This window comes from Pygoscelis adeliae, unplaced genomic scaffold (assembly GCF_000699105.1).
Source record: "Pygoscelis adeliae isolate BGI_AS28 unplaced genomic scaffold, ASM69910v1 Scaffold14, whole genome shotgun sequence".
Taxonomy (NCBI): domain Eukaryota; kingdom Metazoa; phylum Chordata; class Aves; order Sphenisciformes; family Spheniscidae; genus Pygoscelis; species Pygoscelis adeliae.
Window position 1 is genome coordinate 7,993,901 of NW_008825109.1, and position 22,421 is coordinate 8,016,321.

A 22,421-nucleotide genomic window follows, 5' to 3' on the forward strand; every position below is an offset into this window, starting at 1 on the left:
AACCTCCCCATGATCAAAAAAGCCAAAATTCCTCCAATGGCACCAGCCCCTGAGCCACGTGTTGATCAGGTGTGTTTTCCTGTTCCTTGCAGTGTCCTTCCCTGCCACTGTAGGGATTGAGGAAAACACTACCTGTGCTCCCGATCCTTCAACCACTCTCCCCAGTGCCCTGAAGTCCCTTTTGATCGCTTCAGGACTTCTCTCTGCAACCTCATCGCTGCCAGCCTGTATAACCAACAGCAGGTAGTAGTCGGAAGGCCGTACCAGACCAGGGAGTTTCCTAGTAATGTCTCTGACCTGGGCCCCAGGGAGGCAGCAGATTTCCCTGTGGGACGGGTCCGGTTGGCGTATTGGGCCCTCTGTTCCCCTCAGAAGGGAATCGCTACGACAATTACCCTCCTTTTTTTCTTAGCAGAGGCAGTCATAATGCATGGGGCTGACTGCCTCACCCTAGGCAACGCAAGTGTTTTTGAGTCAGAATTGTGTGACTTTTGGACATGGGAAGGAATGACCAGTAGCTATCATTATTTCTAGGAGGGAAGAGAATAATTTCTATAGGATTTGCCAAATCCACTAAAGATTTTTTTTTTCTGCAGGCTGATACAAAAAAGGTATATGGATTCAGGAAATCAAGAACTGTAATGACAACTTTCCTGTAAGAATACAAGCCAAATCTGTGTTGTATAGAAAGGGAACAGTGTTGCTGCTGTTCCTGAATTCTCTCTGAAGACATGTTATTCCAATCTGCCTCTCGCTGGTTTAAGAGCTCCTAAGTAGAGGGAATATGTTTTCTCTTGTTAGGAGGTTTTCCTAGTTATCTGTTAGACTAAGTCTGCATCGTCGGTGGAGGTTGTTTTACCTCAGGAGACTATGCCGTTATTAAAAGCGTTCCCCGTTGAAAAGGGTTAATTTAATTTTTTTTTTCTCCGGTTGATGTCTAGAAAAATGGATGATGATGATGATGACATTCCCCAGCTTTCATCCCATACGTTGGCTGCCCTCCAGGAGTTCTATCTGGAACAGCAGCAGAGAGAGGGCATGAAGACCTCCCAAGGGTTTAATCAATATTCCATTGGCTCAATAGAAGAAGACTGGGTAAGAAACTGTAAATTTCAATGAATGAAGCAGGGTTAGAGGAGTAGCCTTTACCGAGTGTCTTTTGTGGATGGATAATGAAATGAAATTAAAAAGGGGAATACTCAAGATGTTCCTAGAGTAGCAAAATCAAACTATTCATGGACAGTAACATTGTAGGGATATTTGCTTTAATATTAAATCTGGGTATAGTTGTCTGTTCTACGTGGGGGGGGGGTACAAACTGAAATTACGTGGAGAGGGAATAAAGCTGCCAATAGAAGCATCTATCCCTTCTGGAAATTTTAACTCCAGCCTGACATGTGAAGGTAGTAAAGATTCTTCCCTGAGTTTGAGACAAACACAGTGTAACAAGATCAAGTGATCTTTCCTTTCACATAATTTTTCTTTCTGTGTTTTATTTCTTTGGTTTTGTGGATGGCTGCTTTGCTGGTTTTTTTCCTTCTGACAGACTGATTTTTGATTTGTCTCTGGGTTGTTTTTTTTTTACTCTTCCTTTTTCTGATCTCTTCTGATTTAGTACTTTTATCCTTTATTTCCTTCTATACTGTCCCTTTTCAAGTTCCTTTTTCCTCTTCTGGTAAAGTAACTCAATTTAAGAGCACATAAATATTGTGCATCTGCACACTGGGTTTGAACTAACCTCGTCAGTGATTTTGCAATACTTGGTTTTCCTGATACTGCAGTAAATGCTTTGGAAACACACAGTGTAAGCTACCTGCTGTGTGTCGCTGGATTACAGAAGTAAAAAGACTGTCAGGAAAATAGTCACCTTTCCAGCTTTGCAGTTTGTGAACTGAGAAGTTGCTGTGGATTTTGGTTTTCTTCAAATATGACTCACCACACCTAACTGTACATAGCACAGTCAGAAGATTTGATGTTGTTTGTAATTGTGTGTTATCTTTCCCAGCAACTGAGCCAGTTTTGGTACAGCGATGAAACTGCATCATGCCTGGCTAATGAAGCAGTTGTGGCAGCTGGAAAAGGTGGCAGGTAGGTTTTAATAATTACGTTGTAGATTTAACATGTCTTTTCTGTAAATATTTTGTTTCTACTATGTAGACAGAACATGCAGTTTAATTCATTACTCATTGTACTTCATCTTTGTTCAATTGAGATATTGCAGAAATGCTTTGCTGTTATTAACTAATAGTTCATACTGATCTTACCATTTAGCATTTCATTGAATGTTGTAGGCTCTGCCTTGTAAAAGTTTACTATGAATCTTTTTATTTTTTGAGAAATACAAAGAGCTCCAGAGTATATTAATGACCTGTAATTCTTTTCTCTGTTTTCATACAATGTTTCTGTAGAACAAATGGAAAAACTTGGTTTTCTTCCTATTTCTATAAGGAGTAATTTTTAATTTTTAAGTTTTCAAGTATATTTCTTTGCTGTTCTGAAACAAGATTTTCTCTGTAGTTAAGCTTAAGGTCTTTGTGCAGCATGGAGGTTGAATAGGTAATGGCTTTAATACTTAAAACTCTGTTACTAAAGTAATTATTTGTTAGAATGGAGGAAGAATAGCCCTTTTTTGGGACTAATGTTTAAAATGTTTTCCCAAAGCAGTCCTGAGGACTGCTGTAGGGGTTTTTTTGTTGTTGTTTGTTTGCCTTTTAAATTAATATTCTAAGTTATTGTCTCTTTTTCAGGATAGCATGTGTTAGTGCACCAAGTGTGTACCAGAAACTGAAAGAACAGGATGGTAAAGATTTTTCAGTGTGTATACTGGAGTACGACAGAAGGTTTTCTGTATATGGAGAAGAATTTATCTTCTATGATTACAACCACCCTTTGAACTTACCTGAAAATCTCCTGCCACACAGTTTTGACATCGTAATAGCAGATCCTCCCTATCTCTCTGAGGAATGTCTTAAAAAAACTGCAGAGACCATCAAATACTTAACAAAAGGAAAGATTCTGCTTTGCACAGGTATAATTAAGAAAAATATTAGGTAACCATTACGCATCTTTTTCTCTCTCTCAAAAGACAAACTTACTTAAGTGAGAAAAATACTAACTCAATAATACTAGTTTATCATTAATTCAAGGAGGAATATGTTTCCTAAGCTTTGTATTGGAATACTTTAGTTCAACCTTTATTTAAACTGAAGGCATGTGTTTTTTAATGGTTGAAGTCAGTACTTTTTTCATATGGCATTATCAGTTTTACTAAATTTTTGAAGAATTATAAGATCATCCTGCAGAGTTCCAGAAATATTTTTTTTCATGTAAAAGGGCCACTCTTTATAATTGCAATGATTGAAATCCGGGTATGACAAACGTAGGTGCAACTTATTGTTAATGTCTTATGCAATAATCTTACGAATTTGTGATTTTTTTAAACGTGTCAGTAGCTGCAGGATTTCAGCTGCCACATACTACTTAGCATCTAAGGTGAGCTAAGTAGAAAGAATGACAAATAGGTTGGAATGGCCTTTGCTGAGTAAAGTGGGATAATTTTAGCCAAGTCTTGAAAAGAAAAATGAAGTCAACTTTTTCTTATTTTCATATTACCTGTCCTTACTGGTAAACATAGAAATTGTAATGTGAATGAATGTATGAGGGGATTCTGCCACTGTGATTCAAGTAAGGAGATCTTAGGCACTGAAATACAGCAGGAGGAATTAAAAACCAGTGATAAGAGCAGTGAAACTGGATAACTTACCAACTGTACTTGCAGGTCCTTCTTTATGAAGATGCACTTGCTGGTTTAAGAAGCTATGAGTATCTGCCTTAGTCATGGTGTTTCTTAAACTGTAATCTTATTACAAGACATCTGAAGACATCCAGGAAACTTTTGCAAAAAAACAAAGGACAAAACCCCTCTATACATACAATTCGAGGGAAGTCAACAAAGCAGGCAAAATAAAAAAAAATTAAAATAATATATGGCCATAGAAAGCCCACTTCTTTGTTTAATTGCACATGGCAGTCATGCACAAGGACGGTTCTCAGAATTTTTTTCCCTAAAATGGATAGGTCGTCCTTCAGTTTACAAAGTTTGAGAAATACTGCTCAAGGAAGTGATTTCTCAGTGTGTAGCTGTAAATACTGCACTACGGTTTATTTAAGTGGAAGAGTATACGTAATCTGTTTGCATTTCCCATGGCTCCCTACCATGTAATTTCTTTGGCATGTAGCAAGAAGATTGAGTTCAAGTTTCTGTTTTCTATAAAAGGGGCACTGATCTTACCCTCTGTCATGGTTTAACCCCAGCCGGCAACTAAGCACCACACAGCCCCTTGCTCAGTCCCCCCCGCAGTGGGATGGGGGAAGAGAATCGCCAGGCACCCAACGTGGAGCTTGGAGGGTTTGAGATAACGACAGGTTTGATTGGAATGTGCTAGATCGAATTTATAGCCGTTATTGCTGTTTAGCTATTAATTGGCAGGCTCCTGTGCTTGCCATGGGGCTTGCTTGCCTTACTGTATATTAGAGTCTGGTGCTCGTTAGTGGCTGCTTTTTGCTTTCACTACTTGCCGTACTGCTTATCATCTTACTGTGTTGTGCCTGGGAACATTTTGATAACAGCAGTGGCCATGCGCCTGGGCTGGCAGCTGGCCAGGGCATCGCTGCTGTTTCTGTGCCGCTGTACTGGACAGGCTGGAACTCCAGTGTGAACTACGGGCAACCAGCCCAGCAGAAAGTTCTGGGCTGCAGATCCCCAACCTGAATATGTCTGAAGTCTTGAATCAGAGATATGTGGGATTTAACCACACAGGATACAAAATCTAGCTCTGCAACGGCAATATTGCAACACTGCATACGGGTAACTGGCTCTCTGCACGGCAAACATTCTCATTTGAACAGTGTCTGTTCTGTTAGTGGTCCCAGCAGCCTGGCAAAGCAGCTCTTACAAGTTTCTAATACCAGTTTTCTTCAGTCATCACAGAACTGGGCCTATCTGTTGTCAATTCCATTTTAAGACGCTTAGTTCTGCCACGTATTGGAAACTTTGGTGCTTAGCCCAGTGCTGCCAAGCCCACCTGGGGAACAGGCACTGAAAAGAAGCGTAAGCAGGAGACAGACTGCTGTGCCTACATCCATCTCTGTGATAAGTTAGCTTTTTGTTCCAAAGATCCACCTTTGGCTGAATATGCTTTAAAAAGAGGACTCTGGCCACTCTTACACAGTTACAACAGTCATTAACTTCAAACAGTTGAGGTCAAATTTGGTCCCCATTTTATGCCAGGAAAACATCATGTCATTTCCACTTCATGCCACTTTGTCACTACAGTTGTTCATGGTGCCATGGTACAGTTTGGGATAGCTAGAATGTACCAATGCTCTGACCAGTAGGTACCCTTATTCCTACACAAAGCTCGTGTCAAAGGTTGCGATCTCCAGATGTTTCCCAGGCAGATCTAAGACAGGTTTCTGCTGGTGAAGTTAATCCAGAGCTAATTCTCTACAGAACTAGGATTAGGCACATTTCCAAGATGCAGTGGTGCATGGCTTGAGATAACACTAAATTTATCCTGTGCTCCACTTGCCTTGTGAATAATTACTCCTCTGCATATCAGGTAAATTACAGAACTTGATATTCAAGTTCTTCTTGGCACTTGCACAGTACTCTTGCAACATCTTTCCGCTTCCTACTAGGAGTTGGAACACGATTTTTGGGCTTAATACTAAGCTGCCAACTGACTTTGGACATTTTCTGTGCTTGCTGCCAGCATCATCTTGGTTGAACATCAGGTTTCAAGACAACAAAAACTAAAAAAGACTAACTAGTCGTGCTGGTTTTGGCTGGGATGAAGTTAATTTTCTTCATAGTAGCTAGTATGGGGCTGTGTTTTGGATTTGTGCTGGAAACACTGCTGATAATACAGGGATGTTTTAGGTACTGCTGAGCAGTGCTTACACAGAGTCAAGGCCTTTTCTGCTTCTCACACCATCCCACCAGTGAGTAGGCTGGGGGTGCACAAGAAGTTGGGAGGGGACACAGCCAGGACAGCTGCCCCCAACTGGCCAAAGGGATATTCCATACCATGTGACGTCATGCTCAGCATATAAAGCTGGGGGAAGAAGGAGGAAGGGGGGGACGTTTGGAGTGATGGCGTTTGTCTTCCCAAGTAACCGTTACATGTGATGGAGCCCTGCTTTCCTGGAGATGGCTGAACACCTGCCTGCCGATGGGAAGTAGTGAATGAATTCCTGGTTTTGCTTTGCTTGTGTGCGCGGCTTTTGCTTTACCTATTAAACTGTCTTTATCTCAACCCATGAGTTTTCTCACTTTTACTCTTTCGATTCTCTTCCCCATCCCACCGGGGGGTGAGTGAGCCAAGCAGCTGTGTGGTGCTCAGTTGCCGGCTGGGGTTAAACCATGACACCCTCTACCTATTTTTATGAAACTTCTCAAACATTCATTTCTTTGGGGCGTCTTCCATTCTTTCAGATTTATTTTAAATTTCCCAATAGATTCAGTTGTTAAAGAGGGCTGACAGCATAGCTGCTTTAAGCCTTGCTTCCTTAAAAAAAAAAGCAGACTATATACATATGTGTTTGGGAGGAGCTATTAAAAAAGCCCAAACATTCTGTTATGTTTTTCTTATCGAATACTAATTATTTTTGCTGCAGGTGCAATCATGGAGGAACAGGCAGCAAAGCATCTTGGTGTGAAGATATGCAAGTTTATTCCAAAACACTCGCGAAATTTAGCCAATGAATTTCGATGTTACGTGAACTATGCTTCTGGACTGGACTGATTCTCATATGAAGATCTACAACTTTTTCAGTCAAGCTCCTTTCTGTTTTTTATCAGTGACTCTACATTTCTCAGTGCTGAAATACTCAGCTCCAAGTACTGTTTTCTGGGCTAGCTTCAATCAACATGGTGTGACAGCCTCTGTCTTTTAAATGTGTAAGCATTTGCAGTTACTGTGTTTTGTATCTTACCTGTTAGGTAAACGGGGACCAAACAATGCAGGTGCTGGACAATGGGAACTTCTCTGTTAGAGTTTCATTCTAACTGGTAGTTTTTACCATTCAAGGACTCTTCAGTGACCTTTCTGAAGTGATTTTAGCTGGTTGGCTTATGACAACACATAGGTGCTTGCCTCACAGACATCAGAATCGTCATTGCATCAGAACTGATGACTTGGTAGCTAGTGGATGGTTGAAAGAGCATGAATAGTGGTCTCCTTTCAACCTTGAGAGATGCTCCCTTAATAAAAGGATTGAGAGATGTTCTGAATGTGTCATGTGTTTTCAGATTCATTATCCAGCTGGCTGATGTTTTTATAAAGGATAACTAGAAGAGAAAATAGGTCTCCTTCTGGGGAGGCCTCTCCAGTTGCTTTTAATAATAATCAGAACTATCTACCAGTTGCCAAGTAAGATAAGACCTACTATCCACTATTGTTGCCAGACTGGCTTTTTAAAAACTTGTGGTTATTATTTCACCTTTTCTCTAAAGCCTTGTCACAAACCCAGGCTTTCTTTTGGAAAAAGATAAGATCTATTTTGTCATCACTTACCACCATATAAACTTGCGTATGTATGTATGCATGCTGTACTAGAGAAGAAGTAATGTAAGTTGTTAAACGTCTCTTTGCAGAAGTACGGCACATTTATTTTATGATGTATGTGTTAGCACAACAGAAAGTCATGAGCTTTTAGAAAACCACACAACTAGGCTGTTCTATTTACCAGTTAAACTGATCTCCAGAGGTGGTATAAACGTGATGTCTCCTTGAAAAAACGACAATAAGGATTTCCCCATCAGAGAGAGCTTTACTTTCATTAAGAATCCTGTACATTAGTCAGGCCAAATCACCTGAATATGAAGTAATTACTAAATAAAAATGCAACACATCAGCCAGTCCTTGCATTAGACCGTGTTCACGGGTTGTCACTCTGAGTTACTGTTGGTTATGAGATACTTCTGTAGTATCATGTTAGTCCCTTAAATCTTGAATCGTAATGGATCTGATTAAATACAGTGCCTGCTTTTTAGCAGATTTCAATATCAAGCTAAAGATGATGTCAAGTTTGTAGTGACAAGAACAGTCCTTTTTTTCCAATTGCCCAGTTTTATCTTTGCCTCCTGTTCCACAGGCAGCAGCAGAGCAGTAGAATAGAAGCATCTTAAAAATCATTGAATCTTACAAAGCCACTGAGGTATAACATGATGTATTGATAAACTCCCACTGTTTCTAAAAGACAAATGTTAAATTTTATATACAAGGTTTCGGCTATATTTCAATCAAAATAGATGATACATTAGAAAAACTTTGCTTTGGGACAGTAGAGCTTTTTGGTAACTGGGAAATTTTTAAAGCCGGTTTTGACTAACCTTTTGACTACACCACTAATGTATTTTTGGGTGAAAGGTGGTTCATAAATTCCAAGGCACTCAACAGTTTCATCAGCTATAAATGTACTATACAAAACATAAATACTTGTCTTTATATGCCATATTTATATATTGGGATTGTGTAAAAGGCTAACAGAAATGCTGCATCTACAAAATGAAGCACCTAAAATGAAGTATTAAGAAATCTATTTTGCGGTGGGGATAAACCTGATTAAGCTTGTGAGACAAGACTTTTAATAAGGTAGAGATAATACTCATGTTTCTGTGTGTTTCTGCTGTTTGGATGCAGATATTCCCATCTGGTGGAGTAAATAAATGAGCAGGAATAACATAGATGGAATATAATCCTCTCTCCGCACTCAGAAGATTGTGCTTCCTGAGCTGGACACAACACTGGTTCATAAATACCTGTCCAAGCCACTGTTGCTCTCTTCCCCATTTTCCAAGAAATCTGTTCACTTCTTAAGGCTTTTCCCTCCTCACATTTTGTATCTGCTGTTTCCTCCCCCCTCTTCCCCCGTATAGTGTTCCTGAGTTTAATGATACCAGTTTTCTTTCTCTTTCACACGCCTCGGTTTCTATCAGGCTGGTAATAGGTATTGTTAAAACGAGGAAAGTGCAGCAGGGGCAGAGCTCGCAGGGAGAGCGGAGACCGGGCTCTTCTGGCAGTCTCCGTGAGCCCACAGCTGACACAGTTTTGCCTCTCGAACCAGAAGCCTTCCTTGCTGCTGAGCCCAATAAAGCCAGAATCCCCCCCTGAAAATGACTGCCCGCAGGTGACACGCAGCTGGGTTTAGCTGTTTTCCAGGAGGCTGTGCCGTTACTTCTACGTGGCCAGTTTCAAAATGAAGCAAACCAGAATGTTAAATGCATAGGTATTGGCACAAATCTATACTTCACAATTGTAAACTGTTTTGTTTATTACCTCAATGTCTTGCACACCAAGCAGATGGAGACAATGAAGTAACTCCTGAAACTTTATTTTTAACTACGTAAAGGCTTCAAGTGGGACAGGTATGATTGCCAGAAGGGATGATATTCTTCCCCCACCACCCACCTAAATTAGAACATGCTGTTCAAATACAAGCTTCACCTATGTTGCTGCTTTGCTATTAATTCCTTCAGTTGTCTCTTTCATTTTGGTAAATGTGTGGTGTTGGGCTCTCTGTATCAGAATTAAAAAACAAGTTTGCTGACTTCATCAGAGACCTCTCTTAAAAAAATAAAAGTACACCATTCAGTTGTACCAAGAAATTCAGTTCACCGAGAAAATAACTGCTACTTCTCACATGTAGGTCAGATGGCTTTGAAAAGAGGCACTGTGAAGATGCACGATTATGAAATGAGGGTACATGTGAATCTGTGTAGATGCACTCAACAGAGCAGCCCGTTGTCCACCGGCTTTCCTCTTAAAAGCCTGGTGAGCGCAGGCAGCTGCCCAAGTAGAGCTTGACTAGTGGCATTCACAGCCTTCATCAATAATAGGAGGTAAACTATTTTTGTCATACTTGTTTCCAAGGAAGTGGCCGTGTTTCTGAGAAGGCTGCAAGTCACAAAAATTCATAGTGAATTTGTACTTTGTGCCATCGCAGTAACTTTAAGAAATACTATGTGACAGCAAAATCTCTCTTTTTTCTGTAATAGAATTACAAAAAAACCCTTCAGTGTCAAGTAGTGATTGACTTGCTTTATTGTGGATGTCTCATGGATGGACTTTCTATTGGAACAGCCTGTGGTGGAGTGTTACCACCATGCTGCTTTTCCAGTGGCATTTATGACTGCAGAGTTGTATGTGCTACAGCTTCTTGGCTGCACTAACAGGCACTGCAGCAGCAGGACATCTCAATGCCCTGCTGTCGGTATGAACGTGACACTTGGCAGAGGAAACCTGGGGTCTTGTGCACAGGCTGATGGCTGTAGGTGAAAGAGAATACACTGCAGCGGCCTGCACCTCACCCCAGATGACAAATGAAACATTTCTAGAAATGCTGTTGCATGAAGTCCAAGACACTGCTTCCATTAAGATCTAATCTGCACTTCCCGTTAAAAATGGTGTTGCTCTCAGCTCGATGTTGCACAGTTAGCCTGTCTGTACCACACGGTTGTCTCCGCCCCTCCGCCCGTGCCCCTCTGTACCAGAACAAGTGGGAAATACCTCCGATGGTTGGTTTTGTCACCCTCCCTCAGTTACCTGCACAGCACAGCCCCAGTGCCGTGCAGTGAGGTGGGAAACAGGGCAGCTGGGTTCGGGTTGCAGAAGCCCCTCGTCAGCCGGTGTCTGGGTCTACTTGTGTTCTGCAGCCTCCTTAGATGGGAGTACAGCAAAACCGGTGGTAGCTCATGCCACTACTCAGCAAAACATGTAGGATTGATGAGATCTCCCTCATGTGCCCTAGTCCAGGTAGTTGTGGCTGTTCCCTAATCCCAGCGAGATTAATGGGTGTTTATACTTTCTGAGCACATCACAGCCTTTTTCCCTTGCTGCTTTCATGTTCACGTTCATGTTCCCCCACGCGATTTCACGTTTACTTGCAGCTGTAGACCTCTGCCTATTCAGACACCTTCATGTAATGACTGGCTAGTAAACCAAAACTAGCATCTCAGCCTCTTCTCAATCTTCCTGAATGACATGAATTTTCCAACCCATCTTAAGTGATACTACAGAGAAGAAAATAATCTCTTTAGCAAGGATATTGTTCTGTGTTTTGTGGCTCCTAATGTATTCCAGGGACAACCTCATTGAAGGAAAAGATTTTCCTGGCACAACAAAAATTTTCTCAAATCAGCTGCAGCTGCCAGAGAGTTTCAGCTTTGAATTGTTTGCATTTATTGGGCCTGGAGTTGGTTCAATGAGGCATTTCATGTCTGCCTTGTGTCAACAGTTTGTGAGCCTTGAAGCAACTCCAACGAACCGTCCCTCCCCCATGCAAATTAAAGGCAAGGCTGCAGCAGCTGTAACCAGCAGGCTAGAAGCTGGAAAATGTCACACCACGGTTGAAGTGAAACTGATATAAATCCATGATGTGATGATCTCTTTAAAAAAAAAAAATTCCAAACAAATACAAACTACATTCAATACTCAACCTTTTCCACATGAGTAATGTGGAGAGGGTTTATATATGGAAGGATATTTTGAAGGTTAATAAATGTTTGTGTAGCTAATAGTTCTTGATGTTAAGTATTAACAAACAGTTGTTCACTAACAAATTATTATCAAACAGTTACTCATGCTAAAACATAAACATAGCTTTTAAGAGACACCTAACTGGAAAGCTGGATCGGGAAGCAAATTGGCTCAGCTAAAATGTCTGTCACAGAAGAGAGAAGAGGGCGAGAATTAAAAAAGGGAAACTGGCTTCTGCGTAAGATAACACGAGGTTGCCTGTAACCATAGGAAGCTTTCTGCACTTGTTGCAGTATGAGAAGGAGGTCGCCAACATACATAATCTATTGATCCACTGAGGTTTTGCAGTTCTGTAACACTTTCCTTTCAGTCATCCAATTCCTGAAGCTATATGTAAGCTAAAGCATCTGTTTTTCTGGATTGGCAAAACCGATTGTGTTCCATTTACCTGATCTTAGCCTGTGACTCCCAGGAATTCTCAGAACATGCTCTAGTTACTTGAAAACTTCAAACTGACTCCATAATTTATGCCTGCAGGACAAGAGTGTTGCAACAAAAAGTGAGATTTTTTTTTTCTCCACATCAAGCAAATAAATCCATGTGCTCTAGTAACTAATTTGTTGCAGACAAACTTGTAAAACAGAAGTGTGTGGGCAGACAGATGAGTTTTGCTGGAGGGCAGTGTTTAGCCAGAGCTTTAGCTGGTAGCCCTTCTGCGTATTTACTAAATGTTAAGGGCTGTGTGGTTTGGGATTTTTTTGTTGTTTTGGGGTTTTTTTACTGCCTTTTACTGTGAAGACCTTGCTTTCTATGCTGTGGAGTCTGAAGGTACAACTTCACCCTGTCTAAAGAGTGTGTGTGGAGAAAAAAAAAAACCACAATTTAATAGTGAAACTGTAAGATCTTAAGACTGTTGAAGCATCATCTAATGCAGTTTCTCCAGTTTTGCGGGTCTGCTTCCCTTTTGAGCCCCTCTGTCTTTGATTACCATTTCCCTCTTCTCAGAGGGTGAGAAGTTCTTCCACATCAGGACGAAGGAAAAATGGCTGTAATTGCTTCAAGTATTTACATTCTCCAGGGAACAGGTAACTAGCTTTAATTGCTGGCAGCAGCTAGGCAATTACCTGTTCCCTGAGTAGTATAAACACTTTAAGATCTTCTTTGAACCCTCCTTTGAGAATCCCCTTGAGTAGAAGCATCACAATTTGAGGAAACACAGATCAGAAAACAAACAGAATTGTGGAAAAGCATCTGCACAAGAAACGCGGTTATAAACTTCACTCTGACATTGTGATGGGAATCTTTTATTGGTTTCCGGAGTTCTTAAAGTTGTTTTAGGCTTTATAAGAAGCTATACTGATTGCACTATAAAAATACTATTATACCAGACTGAGTCATAAAGAGCACAGTCAATAATTATGCACCAAGACAAGGAATTGTCATAGGATTTTCATTCTCTGTTTAACTTGTTAATTCTGTTTAGCTCAGTCTTTCCATTCTTCATCCAACAACACTCCAAAGGAGTGTGTGTTTGTGTAGCGTAGGGACTTTCTCCTCTATGAATTAAGCCCAATTTTGAGATTCTTGATGTAGCAAATACATTGCTGCATATGGTGATTATTCTTTTTTGTAATGCTACCGCAGTCATGGCCCTTCAACTGTAAAAGATGTTCTCTGCTGTGCATTCAGAGATTTATCAACTTTGGTGACTGTGGCCCTCAGGAGTTACGGTCATGCAAAGTATGCCTGATTATTCCTGATTCTCATTCACCAGACTGAGCCAACCTTCAGTCTCTTGTTCTGGAAATGCAAGTTTTTGTGTATCTAGGGTTTCCAGTTAGGACTTGCCATCAAGTTCCTGTAAGCTGCAAAGATGGAAAACTGCTCTTCTGCAGACTAGCATATTTTGCAGGCGATTGTCTGTTATGTGTAGCACAGGGAAAAATGAGTAACACTAATTGTATAAATCAGTTGGATTTAACAAGTTTGGATTGGCTGGGATTCACCTCAATGACCCCTGTAGGATCTAGAAGTTAAGACCTAGCCTGTTTACTGATCTGCAGTGTTCCTGAAATGAAGCCTATCCTTTGTACTTATTACTTTTAATGGGGAATCTCCTCTCCTAACATGAAAAAGGTTTTGACCTTTCAACTGTACAGAGTACAGTTTTGTCACAAGAAACAGTTAAGCGGTTAATAATGAATGCAATCTAATACAGAATTCTTGGGACCCAAACTGTGTTTTTTCTAATTGATATTTTCTGTGTAATTAGACTTAGTCCACATCAGAAAAGCCCACTGCAGTTTTACAATATTCCAGCATGCTTTTTCTCAACGCGTTTGTACCCTTAGCAATTTGGCAAGTTTAAAAATAGCAAACTCATAGAATATGGTTTCATGAATGACTTAAACTCAGCAAAGGTTTCCTTGCTGTCATGTATAAATAGCCAAAGATATAACAGCCAAGAACACTGCTTGGAGTTGAGATATGCAACACAAAAGAAGGCTCTCCCAGCCTGAGAAATTATCCTTGGCACATGTATGGCAGCTATGTGATTTTTATATAAGAGTATTTAGAAGTAGAGTATAAGAGATTCCTTAAAAATATCTACAACCAGTAGTCTGCTATAGTAGTAGCTAGCGTGTCTTACAGTTGCATCATCTTCTAAAATTTACTGTGAATAAGCAAGGATAAAATGTTCTGCTCTAATGAAAAAAAAAGCTACTTTGGAATTTGCAACGAGTACTTACATGAACTCAGTAAGTTCTTAACATGAATTGTCATCTCTAATAATCTGAGTGACTGGACAAAACTTTCCATCTTGTAACTGAAATAACTGTAAGTAGAAAAAGAGGGTAAGTCAATGTGTTTGCTGCTGTGGTGCAGTTTCCTGAGGTGGTGAAATGATGATGTGAAGCCAATACTGTAACACGACTCTTCATATATTATTCATTCTGATGATGGCTTGTTCTGGCTTACCAGCAACTTCATTTCCTGTTTATCTATGCTGGAATTTACACTTTCGGCCTCTTTTTCTTGCTCAGGTACACAAGTGCAGCCCACTGGGATAGTGACGTAATCTTCTGTGTAGACATAACGGCCCCCAGCACACGAGGACGTGCGACGGAGGATGACTGTTGGCATGTACACAGGGGTGCTGCGGAAGTGAAAATTCTCCTCGCCAAAGATCCCCATGAGGCAGCCTTTGCACAGACAGTATGCTTCAGGAATGTATTTAGGATATCTTGTGGGATCATACGAAATTCTATAGGGAAGCAAATAATAAATATTCATTAGTATCTCTAAAAGTAGATATATTCATCTGGAAAATGTTATTATAATGTGATTTGACCGTAAACATTTATATAATGTTTTTGTTTTCTTTGCTAGGAAAAACAGCTGTAGCTGTTGCTGTCTGGCTTCTTATTTGTAAAGTGTAAAGAAAAAACATGAACAACTCCTGGAACTGATCAGGTCCCACAGTGCACACTGAAGTATGAAGTGACTGGCTTTCTAAAATGTGAGATTCAGGGGTTTAAGCAGAGTAAGTTTTGCATTTTGGACTGAATGGGTAAGTAAAGCATTAAAAAGGACACTTGAGCATTTCCAAACTTTTGATCTGCCTTGAGTTCTTCAAAAATTGGTACAAGTCCTTGTTAACATTGTTATTGTTGAAGCTATGACACGGTGTTTTAAAATTTTATATTTAAATAGAATTAAACTGTACTATTATTTCTGCAATAGTTTTTGCTCCCTAGTATACTTGGGGTTATAAAGGTGCCTTCCTCTTGAAAGCAGAATTCTGTATTTCTTTCTCTAATTCACCTCCACTGCTTCTTCCTCTAACCAGAGAAGAGTAACATTTGCATGCCCACACTGAGATAAACTGCAAAGTTAATGTTTTTTTCTGCCCTCTTCTGCTACATTTTGATGTAAAGCATCACCCCAAAGCTTCAAGAGTATAGCCTCTATTTTTTGTTGTCTTAAGTTTGTTGTTTGACCCTTTCTTTTTGCTTATTAATGCCCTGTCTCTGGAAATTCCTGATTAGTAGGAGCTGGAAAGCTTGTAACCTGAGTACAGCTTGGACCAACAAAGTCCAAGTTCCAACATTCCTCTCTGGATGTTACTGGACGCAGAAACAAAGATGTGATACTATGGGCTCAGGTCATACAGATCCTGGCTGACCTATAGCCATTGTTTTTAGCGAAGAGAGTAAAAGCTGATAAAGTCTGCTTATTTTTTGAAATAAAAAGACTAAGTACACAGCAGAGTACACGTACTAGAGTGTGTAGCCACACTGCTTATTGTGGTGGTGATGTATTTGTTGCTTTGTTTTTTACCTGCTTTTCCTGCTTATACTGGAAGTAATTGCTGGGCATGGCTGTAACTTGTACATTATTACATCTGTGTGTCATTATTCTAGAAAAGATGTTTGCACCTTCAGAAAAAGAGGATTTTTTATTATGTTTAGCTCCTATACCAGCTGTCCTCTTTGTACCCGTTAGCTTCCTCCAGACCATCTTCTGCTCTCACACTGTTACAAAACTAGGCCTGCTTCAGCAATGGTTGCACTGTCCAGCTGGAGAGGGATGACGGCTCGCTCTGGCTGGAGAAGCGTTCAGCCCAGAAGCACCACCAGCTACCTGTCGGTGCTCCTCCTGCAGAGCCTGTCCCCCCTTTGGGAGGATGCTGACCCCGAGTATGTTATCAGAAGAACTTACCCACCTGTCAGCTAACAGAAAACCCTTTTCCGGCCTCTCCCCCTGCTCCTACTTTTACACAGTAGATGGTTAGACCTACACACGGTGCACAATGGAAGTATCCTACAGGCTGTTACTGGCACACAGAGAGCGTGAAGACACGTTGGGAGCTCACGTAGTCCAAATGCCTCCATCAGGCAAACTGAGATCTATTTGCCCATGTTTGTCCAGCCTGTTCTTGAAAACCTTCAGAGGCGTTCCTCAGCCTGCCCAGAAGCTGTGTTTGCAGTATTTCACCACCTCTTTACTTGGTAACTTTTCCTAACAGTGAAGCGGAGCATTTTTTTCTTGCAAACTAAATCAATCATTTCCCATGTTTGGCCAGGAAATTACAGCAGCTGAGGCTAAAAAACTGAGTAACAGTCAAAGATTTGATATGAAAGAAAATGTGCAAGCCTGTAACGTTTACTGTGATGTGAAGTGCTGCAAAAACAGTAAAACTTCTTGCACTGGGTTTTAAGCCATCCTCTATTTGGGATCAGGATAGGATCACCACAGAGTTGATGAAGTGGGTCAATTACGTAAGAAAAATGAATAAATTAAATACCTGTCATCAATATAATTATTTATGGGATGATACAAACTACTGAGTATACAATTCCCCCCTTCCCACAGCAGTTTCAAAATAACCGATTTTGAAAACTGAAACAGATCTAAAGTGATTCCTAAATTGTGTTTTCCAGGGTTTGTACCACGTCCTTGGGTATCAAAGCATTAGCCTTTTAGCCTTTTATCTTTTCAGGTGGTCTCTGAGATGAGAAGAGGCTTCAGCTGTGGAAGGGGCAGCATAAGTCTGCCTCAAGCTGTGATTGCACAGTCACTTCTAGTCAACAAAATCCGCACTTGCCAAAACAGGCAGCCTGGTTCTCCCTCTCGCCTCCGCCCTTGGGCTGATGCTGATGTTCTTCTGGTCACAGGATCGATCTGGGAATTCATCCAACTGAAAAGTAACTTCATCAAAAGCTGGATTTCGGTCCTTCAGCTGTCTTGCCACATGTACACAGAGCCCTACACAAACAAGCCAGTGTGAACAAGCAGCTGCAGATGGGGACAGAAGGGAGCTGCCCTTTTCAGAAGTATCACCAGTTTATCAGGTTAAAACAAATCTGGAATCACAGCTTTAGCCAAATGCAAACTTGATTATCCTGTCATCAAAGAAAAGAGACTTTTTGTTTTCTTTTTTTTTTTTTGCAATGGCAATATAATCTCGATTCTTTGTCTTTTTAAGGAATTTGTTTTCCTCACAGAAAAATCTGACCAGTTCTCTCATAGCCAGACATCTGTGATATCACAGATATTTTTTGCAAAGCTTCCCTGTCCCATTTATACTTGCTTGCTTTCCCCAGGAAATATCCTCATGTTACAGGACCTCACACCAATGTGAAATAAAATGTCTGGTAGCCAGCAGAAGAGAATAAAGTGGAATACAGGCTTTTCTCCCATGATACATTCCCATTTCAAACTCAAGTGTGAATAATTTCAGTGGTGGATTGTTAAACACACCCTATGTCAAGTCATTGGTATTTCCTCTACTGCATTATCTCTAGGACCCGGTTTATGATGTTACTGGAAAGCATGAACATGTTTCTGGATGCAAACATAAGAGTTTTCACTAATAACGAGAGAACACTGTCACTGGAATCATGGTCTACAACAAGCTTCCCCTCCAAATTCCCATGTGGCAAAAGTCAGGTATGAATGAGGGTTTTTTTCAAAGGATGGTGTGGTTTTCTACTTTCTATAGAAAAATCTCTTGTATTGCTAAGTTTGCTGTAGATACCTCTACTCCATCGTGTAAGGATTGGAAGGAATCAGAGAGGATCCAAACCCAAAGATGGATCTAAAATACAGATGTGGTTTTGCATCCAGACCAGAACTTGAAGGCTGAAGACTCTAAGTAATGCTTCCTGAAATTAAACGCTGAACTCAAATGTCACTGAACTTTGGAGCCATATCCAAGGTTCTGCATCTTCAGCTCAAACCTGTTAAGAAAGGCCGTATACCTAAAGCCTCATTTTCATCTTTCTAGGCAACCCAGCCCGATTTGGGTCTGAACTGCTAACTGACACCAGCAACCTAGCTGTATAAATGCAGTTGTGTGACCCGCTTCCTCTGTTTTCACGTATTGAACATAATCACTCTGTGCATGTAATGACCGCAGCCTCAGCTGCTGTAGTTAGATGGATCTCCATTACTCCAAGCACTACAAGTCATGTTTTTATGTCTTCTCTTAGAACAGGGCAAACATGTTTGATCAGGTTAATTAACTTGATAAAACACATACTCCCAAGTTCCCACTGACTCCTTCCTGTAAGTACTGAAAGATGCACCTAACTGGGGTGGACACAACAGAAGCAGCGGGGAAGAGTGGTGGAGAACCAGAGAAGTGCAACTTTCCACTGGCACCAAAGTGTCCCCTGCATCCTTGTGTCATTTGCTGTGGCCACTGCTGCAAACTAGACAGCCCAATCATTTCAAATGAGGGTTGCCCTTGTCCTGTGAACTCAGGTTACTGGTATGTAAGGCTAACTCTGCCTAGCCAGCGCGCCTGATTTACAATTGACAGGAGCAGTGAGCTATGCTGGGCTGCTATGTTTCGATCTGCTGGAACAAGCAGCAGGTTTGTACTGAACTGGAACTGCTAATGAAGTGTGACTAGTTCTAGGCTGCTTTTCCTTATGACCCTACAAGTGCTTTGAGAGCTCCCAGTGAAAAACAAACTTCCTGCCGTTTATGTACTCAGCCTGGAAACTCAAGAGAAAAGTTTCTGTCAGAAGTAAAACTCTTGCAAAGACTTCATCTGTCTTGTCCTGTACTGCTACTTTCATATGTAGTATTTTTAATAATATTATCACTTCATCGTTTCCAAGCTTCTAAATCCAGTGGGTCAGATATTGTGCTGGGGCAGGCAGATACAAGCTGACTCTTCAGAAAATCACTGTTAGCACTAGGCTAACAGCTGGATGTTACCAGAAGTCTAGTAAGCAGATCATCATCCCTTTACTTTGCACTCTGAATACTTACAGGATTAAGAGCTAACAACTTTTTCTTCCCCTCTTGGCAAGACATTTATCTCTTTATAGCAGGTGTTCTTTTGTTCACATTATGCTTAGTTTGTTTTATATACAGGTAGTAAGTACAGTGCTTGCATAAAATAGCCTAGTGCTAACAGTGTTTTTCTGAACAGTTGTATGAACATGTACTCAAATAAAAAGGGTAGCAGTTCTGTGTCCCCTTGTATTCTTTCCCTCGGCTGCATCTTTAGGATATGCACACTGTGCCACATGATAATGCTAAATCCTGGAAAATGTCTTGGATAAGGTTCTTGAAAATCATCAGAGTATCATTTAAAGGAAAGCCCTCTTGTATGACTTTTTTCAAAAGCACTGCAAACAAGCTTGGCTTTTACCAGTAAAAAAAGACTTGCCTGTATTACTTTCATTAAGATTTTATGTAGATGAGCACTAAACCAAGGATGCTTATAAACTGAAACTGGATTTTGAAAAGCAGAAAAACCAAGCTGGGCAATGTTTGAGAGAGGGACTAGCTACTATGGGATTTCATGATCAGATCAACACTGACAATAAAAGTTAAATCTCTGTAAATGAACCCTTAGTAAATGCAGGATTAGGCCCCAGAGACAGACACAGAAGCCATGAGATTTGGAAATTCAGAAATGGGAATGACTTCTTGAATACACATAAATAATTTTTGCTAAATTCATGCAGAAGTGTGTTTGCAGAAGACTCTGAATGTATTCCTACAAACTAGCTATGAATGCTATTATAACCTTAAGACAACAGAGAATAAAATTAGAGCTGAGGTATACAGCTGACTAACGAATGGCACCTGTGCTCTGCAGCACTATGAATGGAATCACAAATCAACACTACCTGTAAACGCGTTGTTGCCTTCAGTGGGATCAGATTTTTCAACCATTACTCTGAGATTTATGATCAGACCCTGCAAACATTTAGGCACGCATTTAAAATTAATCCTTTTTATAACGGCTCTCATCCATGAACAACTTGGGTGTGCATCTCTGCAGCTGAGCTTGCATTGGCAAAGATTCACCATGCTTATGGCTTCTCTAAATTTTAACAAGCAACACCCATCCTGTGCTGTCAGCAGGGATCTGTAGGTGGTAAGACAACCTGTATCACTAACTCTTGTAAAGCAACTGTGAACTGTAGCAATAGCCAAGGACCATGGCCCTTGCCAGTACCTCCTTGTACAAGCAGGCTTTCTGGATTTCATTGGCTGTCCATGTAATACTACTAATACAATATACATGTAATACAACTTCTGGATAGATGGCACACAGCCTGATGATTTCATGTCATGATGACTTCATGGCAGAGCTTCTGCCGCTGGCTCTGTTTTTTAAAAAACCTTGGTAATTCTTAGACCAACTTCCTGAAGTGCTCAGCAAATCCAGTATGCTCAAGATTTCACTCCACTCAACTGACTTCAGGGCATTCTGCTGTCTCTTCGTAGCTCTGCAGGGTGAAGAGCGATTTGGGTGATTAAACTTTGTGCTCGGACTTACATACTGATCTCCTGTGGCCATCAGGATGGAATTTCAGTATCAGGCAGATGAACTAATATTTTTCCTCTAACTTTTGCCTCAAATACCAACTGTTGGTTGCTGCCAGCAGCAAGATCGTGGACCAGATGGATCTGTGGTGCAATCCATGTGCAACTCCTGTGTCTCTGGGTTGCAGCAAGCCAAAAATGATCTAAAAGTCTTGATTTTTGTATAACCAAATTAAAGACCAAGTAACAGAAGATAAATAGTAAGCACAGAACAAAGACAAGGAAAGAAGCCACACAAGGATTATCTGAACTTTGAGTCAATCAAACCTAATTCTTCCACACTTAAATAGAAAGACAAACTTGGATATATGCGATGCAGGAGGGTGAATGTTATACACAGATCTCTAAGTAATATATTTGATTCTTTCTCACAAATGCTGATATGAAAAAATTTCAGTTGACTTGAACTGAACTGTCATGTGAGCAGAAGAATTACAAGAAGCAGTGTTAAACAGCCGGGAACAGGTGCCTAGGGAGATATGCAGGGGAAGGTAAGTAGAGCCAGACTTAATATCTTTATTATTAATGACCTGGAATAGGGAGTATAAACAGTATGTTAATGAAATCTGCAGATGGTAACAATGGGAACTGCTGCAACACCAATGAAGACAGAGAAACAGCATGAAGTATCTCAGACATTAAAATGCAGGTCAAAAAGAAAAAGGACCCTTTATGCATAGAGCAGACATCAATCACACTGTTACTCTTCCAGGGCAGAAAAGAAGTTGGAGAGCAGGATGCCTGTGAGACATGCCGAAACGGGGCAGGCATCTTGATGCAAGTTTCAAATAGTCAAATTCATGTTTTGAGGGGTGTTCTATCAAGGTGTACAAGAGGAGGCTGCCTACAATGAATTTCTGAGCTGGTGATTCAGGAGGCAGTTCAGGAGACAGCAACGAATGAGTGAAGGGGAGCAATTTATGAGGAAAGATTAAAAGAATTAAATGTAAGTAGGCTTGTCAAGAAAGTTCTGTATTACAGAAGAGAGCTGTATGCAGTCTTTCAGATTAACACCCCAGCCATGGAGAAGAAATTGTTGGGACTGTGTAAGTGAAATTGGTTAACCATTGACAAGATGTAATGTGCCATTACTTGCAATCTTTAATGGGGAATTGCATGTCCTTTTTAAAGGTATGAAGTAGCTCTAATGGGATTTGGGAGCTTGCTCCCAGGGTAACTGGGTGAACACCACAGATCAGACCAGATCTGCATAATGCTTTTATCTGGCTTCAAAATCTATGAAATAGCAGGTTGCAATAGCAAATGCACATTACTGTTCATAATGAGCAATTTCATATTTTACACTTTCATTGCACATCTTGCAATGTCGCTGTCTCATTGCACACTAATGATACAGTAAAAATGTGGTCGAGAGAAAAAAGCTGTAAATGAGACCTGTTAACTAGACAGTGTACTCAGGCCTCTGCACCCTACAGGAACTATTTTTCCCCAAAATATAATTTTAGATTTTGCCTTTAATGGTGTAATACTTTTCTTTCACTATCTTTTAAAATTTCTAGCTTG

At 40.6% G+C, this 22,421-nt stretch overlaps 2 protein-coding genes across 2 annotated transcripts; one reads left to right on the plus strand and one right to left on the minus strand.

Moving 5' to 3' along the window:
* Positions 1-940: 940 nt before the first annotated feature.
* N6AMT2 (N-6 adenine-specific DNA methyltransferase 2 (putative)) lies at positions 941-8,903 on the plus strand. The gene is made up of 4 exons (XM_009327777.1): positions 941-1,095; positions 2,006-2,088; positions 2,748-3,028; positions 6,679-8,903. The coding sequence occupies exons 1-4, from the start codon at positions 946-948 to the stop codon at positions 6,804-6,806; spliced, it is 642 nt and encodes a 213-aa protein (XP_009326052.1). The 5' UTR covers positions 941-945; the 3' UTR covers positions 6,807-8,903.
* Positions 8,904-12,856: 3,953 nt separating this feature from the next.
* On the minus strand, positions 12,857-14,834 carry IL17D (interleukin 17D). Its single transcript, XM_009327778.1, has one exon. The coding sequence runs from the start codon at positions 14,832-14,834 to the stop codon at positions 14,490-14,492; it is 345 nt and encodes a 114-aa protein (XP_009326053.1). The 3' UTR covers positions 12,857-14,489.
* Between the last annotated feature and the right edge of the window lie 7,587 nt (positions 14,835-22,421).

Coding starts and splice junctions, on each gene's coding strand:
- N6AMT2 (XM_009327777.1), top strand. CDS start 946: ATGGATGATGATGATGATGACATTCCCCAGCTTTCATCCCATACGTTG. Junction 2,089..2,747: donor GCAGCTGGAAAAGGTGGCAG/GTAGGTTTTAAT, acceptor TCTCTTTTTCAG/GATAGCATGTGTTAGTGCAC. Junction 3,029..6,678: donor AAAGATTCTGCTTTGCACAG/GTATAATTAAGA, acceptor TTTTTGCTGCAG/GTGCAATCATGGAGGAACAG.
- IL17D (XM_009327778.1), bottom strand. CDS start 14,834: ATGAATATTTATTATTTGCTTCCCTATAGAATTTCGTATGATCCCACA.